Source organism: Thermobia domestica, chromosome 18 (assembly GCF_964235325.1).
Source record: "Thermobia domestica chromosome 18, izTheDome1.hap1.1, whole genome shotgun sequence".
In the NCBI taxonomy this organism is placed as follows: domain Eukaryota; kingdom Metazoa; phylum Arthropoda; class Insecta; order Zygentoma; family Lepismatidae; genus Thermobia; species Thermobia domestica.
In genome coordinates this window covers 145,936,499-145,958,913 of record NC_137471.1, presented here as the reverse complement: position 1 = coordinate 145,958,913, position 22,415 = coordinate 145,936,499, and the positions used below count along the sequence as shown (strand labels likewise).

Sequence of the window (22,415 nt, the reverse complement as noted above, 5' to 3'; positions counted from 1 at the left end):
AATTTTGATAATGTGTAATTGTGAACACAAATTTATACAGAGTTTACATTTTCTTTCTTGCTTCAGTATTTGTTTATATTCTTGTGACACTTGCAGACTCGTGACTGTTACTTAATGAAAACAACAATCATAAGCACTATGTAATCTGGTGTTATAATCTGTCTGTCTGCAACATAATAAATTTCTTACTACAAGTTAATTTATAAACAATACTTTAATTTTCCTCTTTTTAGCCAATAAATAAAAATGAATGAATTTTGATATTAAAAATATTACTGAATTTTGGCGTACCGTGACAATATATATATATATATATATATATATATATATATATATATATATATATATATATATATATATATATATATATATATATATATATGTATGTATGGTAGCCAGGAAGGGCCCCGGTACTTTTTTATCACGAATTTAAACACTGCCCTTACTGTGCATCCCATTATCCCTTAAAGCCACTTTTAAGGTAAAATAAAATAACGAAAGTTTTGGTTTGTTTCAGTTTACCGCCCCGCGGTTATGCCATGATGACTAAAGGAGACTTGGACTTACTGATTATAATGGAATCTAAACCACTTTTTCCGTTCAACTGTATCCCACCCGGAACCGAATCCACGCGTGCCGTAGGCAAGCTTGTTAGCCACTAGACCAAACGGATGTCCAAAATAACGAAAGTTAGATATTAAATGAAATATTACATGATAAAACACACGACGGTATATATCCCTTGAATCAAATTACATAAGAAAGAAAAGTGTTTAAATCTTCTTACCTTAACGTGATGTGGTTTGTAGAACCAGAGATTCCAGGATCGTCATCATCTTCTGATTGAGTGTTCCGTGCAATCACTTTATTAATACAAGACAGTTGTTTAGTTCTCAAGTGCGATAATAAAGCACTTGTCGATCCTCCTTTGCATCTAAGTACTTTTTTTACACAAGAAGCATTTATCTTCTTCTCTAGTCTCGGCACGTTCAAAGCATTTCCACACTTCACTCCGTGACATATTGTGCTTTGCTTCACCTTAATTGCTTAACACTTAATTGCTACTTTCATCCTTATCTTGCAGTTCACTGAAATGAATATTAAATGCTTGCTCAGTGCGTTTGCGCAGTTGACCTTGACAATCGTTGCACCATATGCACCTGCAAATGTTTACTATCAAGAGCTCAACACATTATAGGCTTAAGCCTTTTAGGTTCCAAAACGTTCAAATTAGAATAAAGTACATTTAAGGACGTTATACGTTATCAAAAACGTTGTTTAGGATTTTGTTTTATATATTACAGAAAATGACATTTTCGTACATTTGATTACCAGTATATTTTAACAATGTTAGCTATTGTGCACATCGAAACATCTTTTAATACAACAATATTTTATTTTTAAGCTAACATCTCTTAAACAAAATAAAATATTAATAGAACTGTCCTTACCTGGAGTTGTTATTCAAATCCGGTACAAATAACATTGCCAAAGGGGGCCAAGGAGGCGGGCGCTACCCGTAGGCTATACCTGCACCCCAGACTGGTAGTATATATTAATATCGCGCAAATAATGTGAAATTAACCTTTTCAGTGTAACCCCCCTCAAGTAAAATGTATCCGCCCTTCGATTGTGTCTCCAAGAAATTAAATAGAAATTAAATCTGATACTGTAATTGGTGGTATAGCATATCATAGCATGTTTAGAACTACAATGAACCTAATATTTTTATTTTACTTATTTATTATTTTTAATTTTCTTATTTTTAAAATCAAATGCACTTCACTTTCCTAGAATCACACTAAGGGAGAAAATAATACCTATATGAGGAAGAACATACCGCGTAGAGGGAGCCTTGTTATTCCATTGTTCAAAACTGTTTGACGATGAGAGGCTAAATCATTATTTCGTGCGTTGATATATATATATATATATATATATATATATATATATATATATATATATATATATATATATATATATATATATATATATAACGACAACTTAGGGTATTGATTCTAAACGCGGGGGGACTCCGTCCCGACTTCGAAAAAACATGTAGGCGTCGCCCAGTTCCTAAAAAAATACAATGGAGAAATATAGGAAGGGGGGAACAAGCGTAACGTCATGCTGCTACCTACCGTCCTCCTACCTTTTCAGATCCACTTTTACCCCTTTTTATGACCCCCAAATTAGAACATTTTAGATGGTTTAAAATTCTTGTATTTTTGATCATAGCAACTTGACCTGTAAAGAAGACACAAAATTTCTCCATTAACTGTACAGGAATGAAATAGGATCATCCTTAAGAATCTGAAGCTTCGACATAACACTCCATTTGTGATGTGTGTCACTGCAGAGACCAATGCGTGGTAGCGATTTGTGTTCATGCAAAGCAAAATGTGCGTACATCAGCACAATACAAAACTGAAAAAAGCTATTTATTAATGCTTATTTTCATTACCGCAAACTAAACGCAAATATTACGTTGTGTCGAGCTCGAAAACCGCTAGTGAATGAGGGCTCAGAGCGCTTGAAAAAATTGATTTACACAATAATTTTGTACTCTGAGTCCAGGAAAAGAACACCAATAGGCCTACATACATTTCAATTTCTTACTGGTAAATAGTTATCCGGACTTTCGGTATCCAGTTCTCAAACAAGCCAAAAAGTTCGCTATAGTAGATTATTTCAACGACGGTACTAAGAATGAGCTGTTTCAAAGAAACAATACACAGTAATTTTTGAAAAAGCGGTAGATGAGCCTTCGTAGGAATGCCTCCGTCTGTCTTTATTCGTGAAGACAATAAATCAAGCAATTTTTGTACCAGTATTACCATTTCTTCTATCTACTACATAATATTACGTAACTCTATCATACAGGGCATAGTGTTTCATTTCAGTATTCTCCACATTAAATTGATCACTTGTGACTATAAATATCTATATATTAAAATGTTAGGTTTATATGTTTGTGTGCAAAGAAAAGTTTATATGTTTGTCTCCAATCCTTTTGACAATGAGATCTCGAAAACCACAAGTGCTAGAATCGTGCCATTTTTGCTGGTCGATTCCAAATTTTGTGTAGATTGGCCCAGTTCCAATTGAATATTTAAAAAACGTGGCCATTATTTCTTTAATACATTTTTTAGGGTACACTGGAAATGTTGACATTTTAAAAAATAACACATTCTATAAGTTATACACTCCAACTCAACATGTTTGTATATTTCTCAGGCGTTTGTTTCATGACCAATTGATAATGAAAATGGAAGAAAACTATTTCTCGAGTGATGGAGAATCTTTAATATTTAGAATGTTTTGCTAATGAACACCATATATCAATGGCATTGTCATAAATTGTGTATGTAAGGTATTTGCTTATTACATACTGCATGCAAGAAGAAAGAAAGCACTGATCATACATGAATTAGAAATTAAAACCAGAAGTAGGCTCAATCTTGCAAACGGTGCGAGATGTTGAAAAAATAATCGAAAAAATCTCTTCTTTGTGGTACCCCTTGCCGATTTTTATCTAGACGTCTTTCATTTGTGCCTATAAGCGGACACGTACAGATGTTGTGAGGAATGACAAGGAGATTCATGCTCATTTGTGAATGATGCGCTGTGTAGAGAGTGCAGATTAAGCTAGTCTAATTAAAATAAATCCAGGTTCTGAAAATCTATTGATAATAAGGAAGGTAATTGTATTCGAAACAACTAGAGATTTACAGAAGAGTGAATATTGAATCGAAGGAAAAACATGTTTTTAAGCGTAACTAATAATAATAATAATAATAATAATAATAATAATAATAATAAAGTAGCGTTATAAAAAAATCCCAACTGGGTTTTGATGAAAGTTCAAACTGGATTTAAGTAGAAGCTCAAAGGTAGTTCTTGATGAAAACGGAAGCTAATTTTGATTGAAAACTAAGCCGATTTGAAGATCTAAAACATATGTAGATTCTCAAAGAACCAATACGGATTCGGTAAACATCGCAATGGTTTTAGTAAAAATTAAAACTCAAAACTGTTCTGGAAAACACAAAAAACTATCCGTGGAAAGAAAATGGGTTCCGGAGAACAACGAAAAAATTTCTAGTCAGAAATAGAACCAGTTTTGGAAAAACTGATACAGGTTTTTCATGAAAAACTGAACCGGCTTTGAAGAAAAGCGAAATCGGTTTCAGTACAAAAACCGTACCGGTCTTTGAAGAATTCAAGAACCGGTTTTGGAGAAAACCGAAACCGGTTTCGATGAAAACCGAACCGAAAATGAAGAAAACCTAAACCGGGTTCTGAAGAAAACCGATACCGTTTTTTAAAACCGAAACCGGTTTTTTGGGAGAAAACCGGTTTCGGTGAAAACAGATTTTTTTGAAAATTTTGAAAAAACGGTTTAGATTTTTCTTGGAAGCCGGAAACAGAAAAACCGGTTTCTGCGCCTACCACTAGTATATACTGTATGTGTGTGTCGTCTTTTTAAGCGTATGAGTAATTGTATGTTTATCTGTTTATTTATATATTTATTTATTTATGTGTATTTATATATATTTATAATATTATTTAATTATTTATGCCAATTATTAGTTAGTTTAGATTAGTTGTGCCAAGATCCTCCTTTTGATGTGTGTGTGTAATTTACAACAGATAGGAAGCCTCGGTATAGGGAAATACGAATCAGAATACTTAAAGTGGATTGGCTGCTGCGAGGAGCCAATCAGAAGCAAGATATCTCAGCTCTTGTGTGTATATATGACTGCACGTTTCTCATGTATCTCATAGTGTCTGATGAAGCCAAAATGTTAGTTGGCGAAACTGTAACACGTATGTAATATTTTTATGTGAATATATTGTTTTGGTCAGCAAATATTTTGTTTGTGTTTAAGTATATATAAAGCAAAGCTTCTACTTATAGAAAATATTACATGTGTAAGGATAAAATAGTATTGTAACGCCGCTAGTGGCGCATCGAGCCGGAAGCTTCATATCGTGTGAAATGAGTTGATAGCCGGTAAATTTGCAATTAAGTTTGGGAGTGAGATGCGTTTTACTGATAAGTAATGTGTCAAATTGTTCCTCGTGTAATAGTTGTTAAAATATGAGTTTATGAGGTAAGTACAAGAGAATGTTGAGAAACAGAAATAAAAGTCATAGTCAAATAACTAGATACACGATCAGTATGAAGTTAAATAGTTGTTTCGGGTGGAGATACATGAAAGTGCACGTACGAACCACTGTAAGTGTCATGAAAATCGAGGTGAAGAATGTTGCGAGCTGCGTGCTGAACGTGTTTTAATATTAATGGTTGTGCAAAAGACGAACGTTTTGAAGAGTGTGGGTGACAAATGCTAATAGTTTATGCATATAAAGAAATTGATTAGTCTTTCGAAGTCTCACCTTTTCGATTTTGAACATAATGAGTCAATAGTGGTACTACAAGTTTCGGCCTGAATTCTTCTGGAGCAAGTCGAGACTTGCACTTGTAGCTGTATCTCGGAGGCGGGAATTGATACCAAGTGTTGCAGATTGGAACTTGCTGCAGATTCGGACAGTTTTCAAAGGAAAAGGAAAAGTGTGCACCTCATTGTAGGATAACAGGTTCATAGGTTGCACCTGTTAGTAGGATGTACTTTGTTTTCTTGACAACGTTTACCTGGGAGAGGAATTGGTCGTAATGAGCAAGATTGTTCAAATCGGCATCTCTTCTTGAAAATTAAGATTTGTTTATGCAAAAGGTCGTTGATAGTATCCTGTGAAGTTCTCACAATTCGAGTTATGTACGTTGGTCCCTGATTGTTGCGAATACGGATGCATTTTTAAAGGTGTATCCCACTTCAGGAAGTTTAGCCTATATATCAAGTGTTATAGATAGACGGACCCCTCGTACTACTATTGACATGGTATGTGGCTGAGGTTGCTAGTGTCGGATGTTGTTGAGAGAAGTTAAAGTCAGTTTTCCTGAACATTTCCAAACTGGATTGCCACGAATTATTTTGCGAAGTTGGCCGACTGTGATTTAATGATTAATCCATTTTTTTTTCTACCATTTGCGAATTATCTTTGCGTTGCCGATACTGGAAAAGTTAGAGAAGTAAAACCTTCGAACTAAAGTACTTTGGATTGTAGTTTTGCTGTAGCAAGCTGTAGACAGGCTGCAGAGGAGGATAAGCTGGTTGGAGTCAGAGTCGGAGCTCGAGATGCTATGTGCATTTGTATGCTTCTTAAATGGTGGTGAACTCGTTGATGATGCTTGGTGGTTGCCACTGATCGGAGAACGAGAACTCTGGGAACTTGGTTCAGTGTATCCTGAGCATGAATGAAATTGTGGAATGATGAAAGTGGGAGGAAACTGGGGAACTCCGAGGAAACCCAAGCACACGGTGTTTGTCCACCACCAAGTTAACTTGGCGGGAGCAGGGTTTGGACCCGAAACCCCAAGCATCAGAGGTGAACGCTTTACAACTGAGCCACCCCGGCAATTTTATCTTCAAAGGATGTATGAAAGACTTTCCATCGTCAATTATCATATGCGGTAAAATAACGGAGCTGAAACAGTATTCAAAACTATGTGATGAGAACAGGATAAGAGTGAAAATGATCATAATGATGATTAAAAATTATACTACTTGTGTACTCCAGCCAAATTACGCTCGTGAAAACTCTCAATTTCTTGCAACCTGTCGCCTGTTAATGAATTAGCATCACTGTGCGCCCACATGAGTGCAATAAATAGAGTCTAGACTTGGCAGCTACGCCTCACTACATGTGCGCCAGCTGAGAAAGTATGTGAATGCACTACGTTTTACCGGCAAATCAAAGTGACTAGCAACCTATGAGAAGGTTACGCCCTCTGTAACGTAAGTGATGGAAAAGAATTTATTTACAAAGTGTAAGTGGAGATCTGTGCTCTATCGAAATTTTACAATTATACGGTATAAAAACTTACAAAAAATCAAAAAGAAAAAGAAAAAATGGGCGTATGGAACTTTGATCCTTAGCATTATAATGTAAGTAAACATATATAACAGAATATAGACAGATTGATTCAATATAAATACAATACAATTAGAGAAAATAAAAAATGTGTAAAGGGATAACGAGGACGGAGAATGAGGGGAGGTGCGAAGCAGAAGTTAACACATGTGTATTGTTAATCAGACAAATGAATGTGTCTTTTGCGTAGGGTCATCTCTATGTGATGATGGGAACCGGAGAAGCCAAACTGAGCAGAAAGTGATTACTGTGCAGGATAGGATGGATGAAAGAGTGGAAGATGCTAATGAATAACATAATCAGATATAACCTGCAGCCCCAGATAAGCCCCAATTCGTGACTTTTTTTTTGAATTATTTGTAAACAACTGCAACAACAGTTTTCTTAATTGGTATGTTAGCAACTTTGGGTGAGACACATGTCGATTTCCGGGGAAGATGTGGATTTCGTATTTATATGCCTAAAAGACCTCCAAAATGTGGAATTAAAATTTTTATTCTTGTTGGTGAAACATTATACTAAACAACAAATATAGAAGTGTATGTGAGGACACAACCAGAAGGCCCGTTCCAGATAGATAACAAACCTGAAGAAGTAGTGAAGAGATTGTATAAACAGATTCATGGTTCATCTTGCAAAGAGACCTTTTTACAATAATCGGTTCACAAGCTGCAATTTGGTTAAATAAATGGAATGAGACAGTAAGTTAACTATTATAGGGACAATTCGTAAAAACAAGAGAGTTGCCCCCGCGTTTGTGAATGCCAAACGGAGGAAAGAATACAGTAGTGTATTTGGTTTTCATTAGAACTGCACCATTGGTTCGTATGCATCTAAGAAAAATCTGTGTTTAGTGCTGATCTCAAGTATGCACAATGACGTCAAATTAGATGAGTGTACCAGAGATAACAGGAAGCCAGAGATCGTCACATTTTACATTGATACTAAAGGTGGGGTGGACATAGTAGACCAGATACCTACTGAATATGACGAAGAAAGAAATACTACACGATGGCAAATAACATGATTTTATCACTTCTAAAATGTAGAACCGACTAGTAGTAATGTTATACATTTAGCGAACACAGCAAGGTTTTTCGGATTGACTCTAGAAGATGCTTCTGTACCTAATCATGTAGGAAAGCGAGGACGATGTTACATGTATAAACACAGTAAGACCAGATATTTTGCCAAAAGTGCTGTAAGTGGATTTGCCTAAGTCACGCAAAATTGATGTGTGGAGACTGCTGCAGAATTGAAACGTGAATATACCGCTATTAGGAGAAATCCTGGTTTACTTTTTTCTAGTTAATAAATATTTTATTTTCAGTACCGGTATTTAAGCAATAAAATAGTCACATAATTATCGAACTTAATTTTATCAAGAAAGGTATTGCCTCAATAAAAATGTATAGTTTCGCTTAAAGCGTATCCACTGTCTGGTGTTTTTATTTAATATTATAAATATAATACAAATTTAAATCCTAGTTCACATCTTATCAGACAAAAATGTTCCTGGGTCCAGGAGGCAAAATGTTACCATTCATAAAAATTTTTTTCACCTTACCACTATAAGGTTAACAACAATGTATCTCACGAGGGTAAAGTGTACTGGCAGAGCGTAAACATTAGGGACAAGGAGTATGCTGATAGCGATTTGGTGTGGGGTCTAAAGTGAGGTAGTATATATTGCATGAATAAAAAGAGCTGAGTTTGGAAGCGTTTGTTGATATAGGTGATATTTACTTTTTCGATATATTAGTGTAATATGGACAAGTTATGCATTGGTATAGCTCCAGAGTGGGACTACGTAACCGGACAATGAAAGGTATGTGGAAAACTTTTGGTTAGAAAGTCAACAGTTTTTTTTATAGATTTTGAATAATGAAGTTATCCACACTGTAAATCTGTATGTTAAGTTTGGCAGTAACAATTTTTTTATGTACTTAGGATCGTCTATGCATAAAATAAAAAAGACGGTATCAAACCGCAGACATTTAAAGTTCGAGCTACTGCTTCGGGAAAAATATTTGTGCTATCTCTATGCTTTATCATTTCCATTGTGAACCCAGTAGTAAGGCAACGGCTAGAGTCTGCGTTTGACAGTTGGAGGTGCAGTGAAATATCGTTATCATTTATTGGTAGAGAACACTCAATTAAAATAATTTACAATGTTCAACTCAGATGGCAAGAAAAGAGTGAGAGTGACTTGGACAACGTTATCCCACGCTAGAGAAGTGTGCCAAATCAAATGTTTTATATTCTGCGTTTAATGTGGTGATGTACAGTAGAATGCTGCTCAAAAGTGCAGTGAACAGAAAACCACCTTTAAACTATACTACAAAAATGTACAAAGTGTTACAATTTTACAGACTGTGCCGTAAATATGTCTGTTTAGTGGTGAGCGAAACATGTCTGAAAATATTAATAAGGAACAGTGGAATGTCGTTTCTCAACCAATTCTCTACATAGAAATAAGACCGCAAGACCATAAAGGCGGATTGTTTGTAGTATTAAAATTAATGGGGCAGCAGTGCACAGAATGATCTCGTACGTGAGTGTGAAACTATTTGAGCAGAGGTAAGTCTGTCCAAAAACAGTCTTCGTCGGGTGTTTCTGCAGACCATATAGGAACAGTGCTCTAAGTTTAATTGAAAGATGCCACGAACATTTCCAGATGTTGTCAGGTGACAAAGTTGCTTATTTTGGTGACTATAACTTGAGCTTAGATATGGATCTACAATAAACATGGGATAACGTCAGACACAAATGACATCCCTTTGTCGACTATTCTACTCAAACATCAATTTGGGATAGTACAATTTTCATAGCACGCGTAAAAATAACAGCGTAGATTATATCATCTCTATTCCTCCAACAGAATGCGACATCTCATATAAACTCTCCGCACGTGTGAGATTTTTCTCCTTTGCATCTCTTTGGTGACGGACTTGTGTTCAACTGCGTTTCAACGTTTGAGCGTAGACTATATCGTCTTCCACACCTCTCACGTGTGAGGTTTTGATCCTGTGTGGCTGAACACGTATGAACGTTGAAAAAATTATATTCCAGGATTTTTGCAAGGTGAGATTTTGCTACTGTTTGGATTCACATGTGTGTAGCCAATTTCGAACGTAGATTAAATGCCTTACCATACTCTTTACATGTGTGATGTTTTACTCCTGTCTGGGTTAACATTTCTCTAGCCAAACTTAAACGTTTATCAAATGACATACCACACTCAGGGCATATTAATATGTGTAGCCAGAGTTGAACTTCGATTAAACTTCTAACCACACTCTTAGCATACCTAACCTCTTTTTCCTGTATGGATTAACATGTGTGTAACCAAACTTAAACGATATTTAAATTCGCCGTCACACTCGTAGCATGTGTGATATTTTGTTCCTCTGAGGATTAACATGTGTGCAGCCTAACTGAATCCTCGACAACCAAATATGAACGACGAATAAATGCCGTACCACACTCTTGGCACGTGTGAGGTTTTCTTCCTGTGCGGACTAACATGTGTGTAGCCAAAGTAGAACGTCTATTAAATGCCTCACCACATTCTTAGCACGTGTGAGGTTTTTCTCCTGTGTGGATTAACATGTGTTTAGCCAATCCTGAACGTCGATAAAATGCCTTACCACACTCTTGGCACGTGTGAGGTTTTTCTCCTGTGTGCATTAAAATGTGTGTAGCGAAAGTCGAACGATCATTAAATGCCTTACCACACTCATGGCATAAGTAAGGTTTTCCTCCTGTGTGGATTAACGTGTGTGTAGCCAAATGTGAACGTCTACTAAATGCCTTACCACACTCTTGGCACGTGTGAGGTTTTTCTCCTGTGTGGACTAACATGTGTTTAGCCAAAGTTGAACTTTCACTAAACGCCTTACCACACTCTTGGCACGTGTGAGGTTTTTCTCCTGTGTGGATTATCATGTGTCTGGCCAAACTTGAACGTCGATTAAATGCCTTACCACACTCTTGGCACGTGTGAAGCTTTTCTCCTGTGTGGATTAACATGTGTGTACCCAAATGTGAACGTCGAGTAAATGCCTTACCACACTCTTGGCACGTGTGAGGTGTTCCTCCTGTGTGGATTAACATGTGATTATCCAAATGTGAACGTTGACGAAATGCCTTATCACACTCTTGGCACGTGTGAGGTTTTTCTCCTGTGTGGACTAACATGTGTCTAGCCAAATTTGAACGATGAGTAAATGCCTTACCACACTCTTGGCACATGTGAGTTCCTTGTCCTGTGTGGATTAATATGTGTCTAGCCAAACTCGAACGATCAGTAAATGCCTTACCACACTCTTGGCACGTGTGAAGCTTTTCTCCTGTGTGGATTAACATGTGTGTACCCAAATGTGAACGTCGAGTAAATGCCTTACCACACTCTTGGCACGTGTGAGGTTTTCCTCCTGTGTGGATTAACATGTGATTAGCCAAATGTGAACGTCGAGTAAATGCCTTACCACACTCTTGGCACGTGTGAGGTTTTCCTATTGTGTGGATTAACATGTGATTAGCCAAATGTGAACGTTGACGAAATGCCTTATCACACTCTTGGCACGTGTGAGGTTTTTCTCCTGTGTGGACTAACATGTGTCTAGCCAAATTTGAACGATGAGTAAATGCCTTACCACACTCTTGGCACATGTGAGTTCCTTGTCCTGTGTAGATTAATATGTGTCTAGCCAAACTCGAACGATCAGGAAATGCCTTAACACACTCTTGGCACGTGTGTAGTTTTCCTCCTGTATGAATCACCATGTGCATAGCCAAACTTGAACATACTCTAAATTCCTTTCCACATACTCCACATATGTGAGATTTCTCACCTGAATGCACTAACTCACCACTTGACATATTTGAACTTTGACTAGAGCGTTTATTACTATTTTGGTACGTATGACGCTTTTCACTTTCCTGTGTCGCCATATTTGTTGTCAAACGTGATCGATGAAATCCTTTGCCAAACTGCGTCGAAAAATCAGATTCATCATAAGAATGAGAAATGGATTTATTAAATGTAGTAAACGTATTCCCTTCTCCGTGGAAAGCAAAGATGTTATCGCGCCTGTAACGAATTCAACAAATAATGAAATGTAAATGGAGATAATGATTAAGTAGCAAGAAAACATGTAATCATTCGATATATTACATGTTTTATTACATTAAATATTGTAGAAATATGAAATGGAGTACCATATCACTATTGTCTCAAAATAAGTTGCTGTAGTTTGTTTCACAATATCAAATTAAACTATCATTTATATCGTGGCGGACATAAGCCTATGACCAGGTATTGTCGGCTGTCTTGACACAAATGCACAGTATGAGAATTAAGTCTGTCTTATCTGTAGATTCGTGTGGAGAAAAAACCAACTTGAGATCCAAAGGTTTAAGAACAACTCAACGTATTAATAGAAACTGTACCGAAGGTAATTCACTTATACCTTCATAAGAGGAACACGAAAGACGTTTTGAAACCAATTAAGAAATTACATACAACTTTCCAAGCTGAGGCGGAGAAACTCAGAGTAACAAGACTAAAGACGAATCATTTACAGCGTTGTGATCGTGGTTCAGTGGTCTAGGGGCTTGACCAGTAATCTCGAAGTTCTTCGATCGAATACACGTCAAGCATTTTTTGTTCTACTTTAGGAATTTTGATGGAAATAGATCGGCGATAACACACGCTTCATTACATTCAAATATTTGAATACTCGTTTGTTTCAGCACTTGAACTATCAAATTTTCAGGAATAATACTAACAATAATAACAATTATCTCGAAGAATATTTAAAAATTAAATACTTATTATCGCTCAGATCGTACCATTACAAGCAGAAACGTGATATTAGGCAAAAAAATATTTCGGTTTTGTGTAATGTTGCCCATGAAAAGACGAATTTCTCATCTCGATTCTAAAACAAACCAAACAAAATCGGGATGAAACATTTTAATTCGAGACGGGACAAGGTTAACTCGCACTATAGTCATGCTTTGGAGATGAGAATCGAGACGAGACAAAAACTATCGTAAACATTCTCATCTTATCTCGATTCTAGAAATAGTGTATGCCACTTTTTAAGCAACAATTGCTCTGTAGACTGAATCTTATACATCATTTTGATAAGATTTCAGAGCTCACTCAATTATGGTCTGTGTATATATTTTTGTAGCAAAGCTTTTTTAATTAAATCTGCAAACTTCACAAGTTAGTTTATTACAAGCTTTAATTTTCAATTATATTCAGTTCTTTTTTTTTACAGTTTTTTTCCTGAAAACGTACAGTAGAATATATTCTACACGAAATATTAGCGGAAATCTTTCGTTTAAATTTGAGTAGCTGTAGAGGTGTCTCATGATGGTACGGAACCCCTTTCTCGAAACCCCTTCGACATCTTCTGTAGCTTAGCCAGCATAACCATTACTTAAAAACAACTGTAATTACGGCTCTTCTGAGTTCAGAATCCCTACTTTGTACACCAAAATTACCTCGAAACTTTCCGTTATAACATTTAACTTTCCTTTATAACATTTAGCTAGTTGTAGGGAAACTTTCCGTTATAACATGTAGCTAGTTGTAGGAACGTATCGAGAGGGTATGTGCTGTTGGTCCTGACACTTCTCTCCAATCCCGACTATTTTGTAACTTATGGCTTACGCTACGGGTTATTTTACAGGCTTTAATACAATGTGTCCTCATACGGAATTTGTTACCTATATTATTATTATTATTGTTACTGAATATTTGAGACCTCAATATTACGTCACACTGCCGTAGCAAAGCTGGGATAAATGCAATAAACAAGTGACAAATCTTGGGAAAAAGACGAAAATCAATGTGAAGGTTACGATTATATTTACAAGAATCTAACAACTACCAAAAAACACGATTTCAACCACATGGCGACCGTTTTCCGGATTAAATTATAGTAATCTTCCTACAACTGCTTTTACAATACCATTAGTTATACAGATAACGTGTTGAGTTTGGAGCTGATTAGCCTAGTGTCGACAGTCAATTTCTATCAGATCCTCGGCGAACACAATTAATTAAAAATAAAGCAGAGTGATAGAAAAAAACAAGACCTGAGTAATGTTGATTTTTCATGTAAGTTAAGTAAATATGTTTTGACCTTGAGAGCAACAGAGAGATTAATGTAGCTCATAAAAATTTTTCTTGTTGATTTTTAATTCTATGTAGATGTGAGTGGATAGCAAACAGCTGATTGAGTATACACACATACATACATGTTTTACACTATGCACCTTCATGTGCATTTATGAATAAGAGTAAATGTTTTAATACTAATACACAATAACACACTGAGCAAGGCTATGTGATAATGTGTAAAAAGAAAACAGTATCACGTGACAGTTTCAACACAATAACTGTGCAAACAAACAGAGAACATATAGAGAATGTTTCGGAAAGCAGGAATTAGGACGTACAGGAAAAGAGGAAGCAGAATAATTGAACTAGTCAGAAGAAAAAAGAGAAAAGCAATAGCGAACAAAGATCAAGGGGGAGTAATATATAGAGTAGGATGCGAGAGATTATGAAAGCAGGACGCCAGGTGATGAACTGGAATGCAAGATTCTCGATAAATAAGGAGTGAGAGAAGATTCTGCTTAAAGAAGAAGGAATAAAAAGGAAGAAGAAAGAGAAACAAAATAACAAGGAAAATAATGATAATTAGAGTACAGGACGCATCCAGAGGAAAAAGTAAACCTTTAATTGGACACGTATGCAGCTAAAAAGTGGAAGTGAAAACCAGACAAGTGTTATTTTTTAAAGAAGGGGCGGAACCTAATTAAAATTGATCTCCGGACAGTATATATAAGTGATGACCAACTCCCAGCAACCAGGAGTGGAAGTCTGATGAAGACACAGTTATTGTGTAGAAACTGTCACGTGATACTGTTTTTCAAATATTATCACATGGCCTTGCTGAATGTGTTATTGTGTATTAGTACAAAATGGAATCAAAGCCTGATAGAATAGTTATAGAAAATATTTTATATATGGTACTAGTTTATATCTGTGTTAATTTTATATTGAAGCACTTCGCAAAATGAAACCTGAGTTGTAAAAAAAGGATTGGTTGTTTATGATCGTAATATCAAAATTCTTAGTGTTTCATGTTTTAAGTGCATGTTTCTTATTTTCGTATTAAACTCAGACATTTATATTTTTGTACTTTGAATTAGTTGCTCGTAGCTCATATCAATGTGGAGGCTAGTGTTTTAGAACAATTTCAAGCAATGTTGACAGAAGAATTAGAGAAAAAATTAGAAACCATTGCTCAAAAATGGTAATGAATATTGGATACCTAGGACAAAAAATACATGAATCAGTAGGTGATCTTCAAAAGCCTGTAACAGAAACGATTTGGGAGCGTAGGAAAGAGCGAATTGAATGCCAAAGCAGACAGCTTACGTATGAATATCAAAGTAGCCAATAACTCCTTAACTGAAGTACTCTCTGAATTAGTTAACGCGGCCAATCATGTTGATTCAGTAACTGCTGAGTTTAAAAAAAGTGTAGCGGAATGAAAGAAAGGTCTCACTGTGTTCTATGAATACATGCGAACGGCACAGATTGAGTGTAGGCAAACCAACAAAATAAAAGAGTGCAAGGCGGAAAAGAAACCGTCTTGAATTCGAGCCAGCCCAAGTAGTGAAAGATATGTTCCAAATAAACCTGAAAGTCGATTACAGTCAGGAAAAGGAAATATGCAGTGTAGAGATAGCAAAAAAGAAGAATCGTTACGCGTACCATTGTTTTGCCGGCAAGGGATACCGATGTTTCACACATGATAAGCGGTAGCGTTCAGGTTGCGCGTATCCGCCCTCTCGAAAAAGCCAGCCAAGGCTTGAGAGTTCAATTGATGATTTTGTGTGATAACGAAGTTACAGTGTTGTCGGTTTTGTGTCGCAGGCAAATGGTTTTGCGCGAATTAACAAATTCAAATTTGTCTTTGTAACAGTGTATGTCTAACGTAAGTTGCATTTTAGTGCTGCAAATCCATTCCGACTTTATCAGCTTTGAGTATTGTAGAAGGAAACGACTTCAAATTCACAATAGACCCGCCAAGCGAATTCTGTTTTACGTAGCGAAGGTCTCGTACATAATATATCGGTCGGGAATGTTTACCGTAAACAAGCGTAAAAGTAACACTTCCAATAAAGCACACGCAGTCGAAAGTATATTTCCGTTAAAGAACCGAAATGTAACACCAAAGTTAGGAAGGAAAATAAGATGGCCAATGATACCCAGTTGAGTCTTCGTAATGCATTATTAACGTAAACTCGATTTCGAGGAGCATAATCAGTAGAATTAAAATGAGCAGACGTGATCATATCAGTACATCAGATGCAACATTTATTAATTTTCAGTTGCCGAAATGTTTGAATTTTCAAGCTAGTACTTCACTATTGCGAAATTGTAAAAAGCGGAAGTTTAAGTGTAGTGCTACACAAAATGTAGACATGTTGATTGCTCATGATGAAAACAATGCGCGTCGACCTCCACGTACAGCGTATTCTCAGCACGCACAACCACACATTAGGCGTGCAGAAGCAAATAAGTTGAGAATAAAAGGAAAATGCCTTGGTAAGCGTAATTCGGAACGCACTAAACTCGGTCAAAGACGAACTACATGCAAATTAAAGTCGAGCTGTAGGCGAGGTTATTTCGAGTCAAACATGCGGAAGAAGTATAAATCGACTCCGAAGAGCACTAAAAAGCTTAAGCGAAAACAGGTACGAACATTGTATAGTAAACTACATGGCAAAATATACTAATAGTAAGCGCAAACCTAAAAAGAAATTTATGGCAGGTATCGCAATGCAGCGTAAATCCAAACGTCGCAAAGGAAGGCGTGTCATTACGTCGAAGTTTAGTAAATACGCTGTAAAAAGGACAAAACTTCCGAAATTAAACAAACTAACTGGAAAAGTACACGTAACCGTGCTAAATTACAGCTTACAAGCGTAACCGGCACAGATGGAAAATTAAAATCTTAGCACAAAAAAAGCGTGAACTTCACCCCAACTCGGGTTAAACCCCGGAAGAGATGAGAAATCAGAAATACCGGATTTGAACTTTTAAACTTTTAGATTATGAAGAAAGGATTACTGTTTATTTATTTGATTATTTCCCCGAATTTCGAAGGTTACTTTTCAGAATCAAAGTGTGTGCCCACCGCCACTGACGCACCAGTCCAAGAAACCATCAATATCGCCCTACAATCAGGTACGTTTACGTAGATGTCATATTTTATGGTTTCCTTACAGCATTTGGAGGTGAAAGATGAATGTGGAAAGGAGAGGAAAGACAGCATTGGAAATTTTAAACAGGTAATTGATTTAGAACGCGATTTCGGACTTTGAAATTGTAATAATACCGCACCACTTTTGAAAAGTATGGCTATCCCGTTTTGGATGCGGACTTTCAGTGTCGAATTCTTATTAGGATGTTTAAGTTTTGTATTTTTTTTTCAGGTCTTTCCAGTTTTGGGAACCATAGTTCATAATAAAATTTTATTATTAAATTTAGCTTGAGTTTTTAATCATTCTCCTTTATGTTTATGTTAACATTAACTGTCCCCATACAATAAAGCATTTAGAAACATGTTAGGCAATTATATATAATTACGAACATAATTAGAGAAGTACTAGTAATAACTACAATTAATCATAAAGTTAAAATTTTGGGTAATTAAAAAAATGTGCTCTTCAGATAGTGAAGTTTTTCATGTGATGTTTTGATTGTATTATGAGAAAATATGCGAAATTTGTAATGTAAGATCAAGTCGCCGTCAAAATACTGTAAGTTAAACACAATTTAGTATAATATTGAAAGTAATTGACAATAACCTTGAATTTGAGAAATTTGCTCGTTGATTTGTTCGTCGTTTCATATATATATCCAGTCTACGGCGAAAAGTCAATGTGCATTCAATGTGACTAATGATAACTGAAGTTAATTGACTTCAGAGAAAGCGATATTATAAGTTAAGAAGAGTTGAATGTTAAAATATAGTTCATCCCATAGGGACATCTCTACTTTCGTTATAAAATTAAAGTGATGAAACCAGTCCGACGCCTGGTTGGGTCCCAGCTAATGTGCAGATTCGGCAATTGACTAAAATTTCAAAATTTTGTTCTAATTTTTAATGTTTGGCATAATTAGAGAAAAGTATAATAGTAATAAATTGATGTTCGGATTTTAGATTTTGATATAATAATTAGTTTTGATTTGGATTTATACAAAATAATTAGAGTTTTGATTTGCATTTAGAGAAAGTAAATCAAATGTTATTCTTTTTGATATTTGAAAATAACTCTTGTATTCTTGTGCCGGGAATCATAAACCGATCTCGAGAAAAAGAAAAAGGGAAGCCCGTTTACGATTCCACGTTACCCTTTTCTACGATAAACACCGGATACTATGATGTATCGATAGTACGGAGTGCCTACGTCAGTTACGCAGTATATGGTAAAACTAAGGTTTATGTTATGAGAACATATTAAGATTGCTACGTACGAGTAGGCCATGAACAACAATAATGTTTAATGAACAAGTTAATATTACTGTTATCTTGTGTTTCACTATTGTGACAAATGCTCTCGGATGTGACTTTATTCTCGATAAAGATAAGTGCAATTGCTAGTAAGCCACACATAAGTATTAGCTAGAGCTCTTTAAAAGGTTACATTTGTAAACCTACCAATTTTGTAGGTACGAGCGGGCCTGAAGTAATACTAATGATTAAAAAATTGATGAATTGAAATGTGAGGCTGTAGCATTAAATCTCCTCCCAGGGTGTATTTCTTGTCGTCCTCTTCATTATATTTATTTTCTTAAAATGCCTCCTTAAGGCCTGAATGTTGACAGCCCAATTGGGGTTCGGACATTAACCCTGATTTGTCATGACTTGAATACCGAAGGCATGCAACTAGGGTGGTATGTACGGTCTTAGGGTAGAAGCGATTCATTCGAATCGTCAGGGACCCTGCAAGCTTCAACTGTAAGAGATTGTCAGTACCGTTGGTTTTAGGATATAATTCATTAATCTGTATTTTTAATGAATGACTTACAACCTGTGTTGTCAAATAATTACGCACAGAATGGCGCTCCGTATGGCTTAGCCGCCGTTTTACTAATTTATTTGTATTAAAATGTTCAAACTGTTATTAGTTACGTTGTATAATGCAAGTTACAATGTATAATATAACGAAACTGACTTAACATTGACGGAAATTCTTTTAAAATTTGGCGGTCCTTACAGTGACTGTTTTCCACGCCACTACAACAACAAAGCCTCCCTGTAATTAGAACTGATGCTGACCCCAACATTAACACCAAAATAGAGTTACATGTTCTATCGTAGGGGGTAGTTGAAACTTCGTGTATACAGTTCATGGTTTTACCGACGGAGGGCTGTGAAACTCTCTTCATATTTTGGCGAAGTAATGCCCGATGTGCAAAGTAACCCCTTGTCAAGGTAGCTAGTAACCACTGTAAGCGAAATGAAGTATCAAAATTTAGTGTGGCAAATCATAACACGGAACTATGAAAATGTTTGGGAATGAAGGGATCCATATAATTAAGAAGTTACGTCTCTAATGTATTGTGTTACTTTGGAACACAAATATACAAGCAAAGAAAGCATTTCAGCATGTTACCTATAAAATACTTAGGAACGTACAAGAACACATTCAACACGTAAGACGTGTAAGTCATCCTAAATACAGAATTTTGCGCTATCTTTGTTTACTCACATTCTGCGTAATGCCCTAATCTGCATAGCAGTCTTATTTTTACCGGCCATCTAGCACATGCTGATTAGCGTTTTTTTACAATAATTCATATATTATGTACGTACACCAAGCCGCTAAAGTGATCCCATATTGAAAAATGCAGGTCCATACCCTAAAAAAGATTCCTGGGAATGTAAAAAGTCAACTTCCTTGAAAAAATGAGTGAAGCTATGAAATGGACTGATGTATGGACCTCTACAAATAATGAACATCCATTGTTGGTTAAAATATTCTTTATCTCGTATTTTACTTATGTCTTTCGAAGCCAGCCGGAAAAATCAAGCTACACCCATTTGAGCTAAATCAAAATAAAATCACAAAAGTCCATAGTTTATGTTCGAATATAATACATTACAGGTTTACATTTGTAAAATTTTAGAATAATTACCATTCTTATTATTTGGTATTTTACATAAGTCTCTATATAAATAAAACAATATCGCCGAGCACCCATATTTTAAATATGTGAACAATTAGTGAGAAATATGTAACCAATAATAAAGAAATCATTATTTTATCGAGATATGAACTACATAAGAATTGTATGGATCGTATCAATCTTATTTTTATTGGTATATTTTTAATTGGTATACAGCTTGTCTATGTGTGCCATGTCATTTCCAAATTGTAGGCTACTAACTTAGGTTCATGATATCTCCCATACCTAAATATTTCTCGTGAAATATTGCTTTTAACCAACAAAATTTCCGAAACCATGTAACCGTATTATCAATCTGAGCCAATTAGTTAATGAAAAATTGAACATTACCTTTCTGGCCGAACTGAATTTAAACTTTTTGTTGTTAATTGTTGGGAGTCATTAGAATACGACGCGCAAGTCTCCTGAACCACAATTTTTCTTAGCGTTTCTATATTACTTTCAAGTTCAGGATCTTCTTCTAGTGCTAATTCTGATTTCACCCTATCAACGTTTAGTTTCACATCCAAAGAGCACTTAGCTTTATCCTTGTCCACTGATACATCTTCTTCCGTTGTAGATAATATTAACTCTTTTTTGTCACTCATTAGTTCGTATGTCCACCCTCTCCCTTCGAGCGGATCATCACTTGGTAAGTCATAAGCAATTTCTTCTTTGCACATCAATTCCGACACAGACGCCTTACCAGCCATTTTGAATTGAAATATAATAAGAATTTAATACTGTTCTTATACTCCCCTTATATTTTACGCTGCCAGTGTTAATGAAATGATTTACAAGTACGTTCACAAGAGCAACTTTGTATTTCCAATCTTCTTCTTCTTCCTCTTATTCTTCTTCATCAACCACTACTCCTCTCTCGGCAATTGATTGTTTGTTTGTAGTAAGCATTAAAAAATTTTTGCATAGTATCATTATCACTCTATTGAACAAGAATATCGGCAATTTAGAAAGGTAATTAAACGTGTAAAATGTAAATATTAGAATAGTTGAAAAATCATAAAAAAGTAACAAGATGTGTACAAAGTCATAAAACAGATAGTAAGTAGTAAGTATGATAAAGCGAAAATACGTGAAAAAAGAAGTGTCGCAATCGGGAAAAAGTCAAATTTCAGGTTCAGGTTCAGGTTCTAGTTATTTTCCTTCCTTCTCTTCGGAAGTTTGGTTCCTGAAAAAAGAAAAAAAGAGAAATAAAGTACTGCCCTTTTTGCATTTAAAGTTTTCCATTTTCCTTTTCTATCAAAATTCAAGAAGTTCTTTGTTTTTTTATATTTCTTTCTCACTGAGGTCCCTTCCATTTACATTAAAGCCTAGCCTCCAAGCTAATTTAACCAAATTTCCTTCCTTTTTCATTTCATCGATCCATTTCTATTTTTCCCTGATTTTTAGGGTTTCTACACATTTTAACAATAAGTGTTCTAATGTTTCGTCTTCTTTAAAACATAATTCACATTTTTCGTTCACTTCTTTAATTTTTTTAATCTTATCTTTGTTTCAAGGCTCCCTGACCTGGCTTTGAAAATAAAAATGCTTCGCAAATCATTGCTCATATAATTTATTTTCTCATAACGCCTTTTATATGTGTATATCCCTTCTAACTGCTCTTCTTGACACCTTCTTCATACCACTTTTCTTGCGCTTTCTCTTTAATTGTTTCTTCTGTGATTTTTTGGAGAGAAGTATGGTACAATAGGAAAAGATCAGAATAAGGAGAGAATTTCGAACAGTTAAAGGGGCTGAAGGCCAAGTTCAACAGAACAAGAGGTAGAGAAAATTGAGGAGTGTAAAATGACTGGGAAAAAGTGTAGAAAAAGGAGGGAATGTATGAACGTGTAAAGGAAAGAAAAAGTGTGTAAGTTCAGTAAATATGTATAGAAAACCCCACACTACTCTCGTCATCACAGGACACACAAAGCACGATGCACTCGCCATAACGGCCACTCTACTCGATATTTTATGGATACTCTCCCAGCAATTATAGACGGTACTTGCAATCAAATATACAATCAGGTTTTAATATGATACTGAATAATTGCTTATTGAAAAAATTAGTTCTTCTTCTTCTTCACAAATATAAAGCCCGACCTGACAAAGACCATTGCAAATTTATAATGTGTTTGAA

At 35.6% G+C, this 22,415-nt stretch overlaps 1 protein-coding gene across 1 annotated transcript; it reads right to left on the bottom strand.

Annotated features, from left to right (window-relative positions):
* Positions 1-8,362: 8,362 nt before the first annotated feature.
* On the bottom strand, positions 8,363-21,392 carry LOC145675958 (uncharacterized). The gene is made up of 2 exons (XM_081746775.1): positions 20,624-21,392; positions 8,363-12,094 (listed from the first exon to the last, which is right to left on the bottom strand). Exons 1-2 carry the CDS (start codon positions 20,983-20,985, stop codon positions 10,573-10,575), a joined length of 1,884 nt encoding a protein of 627 aa, XP_081602901.1. The 5' UTR covers positions 20,986-21,392; the 3' UTR covers positions 8,363-10,572.
* Between the last annotated feature and the right edge of the window lie 1,023 nt (positions 21,393-22,415).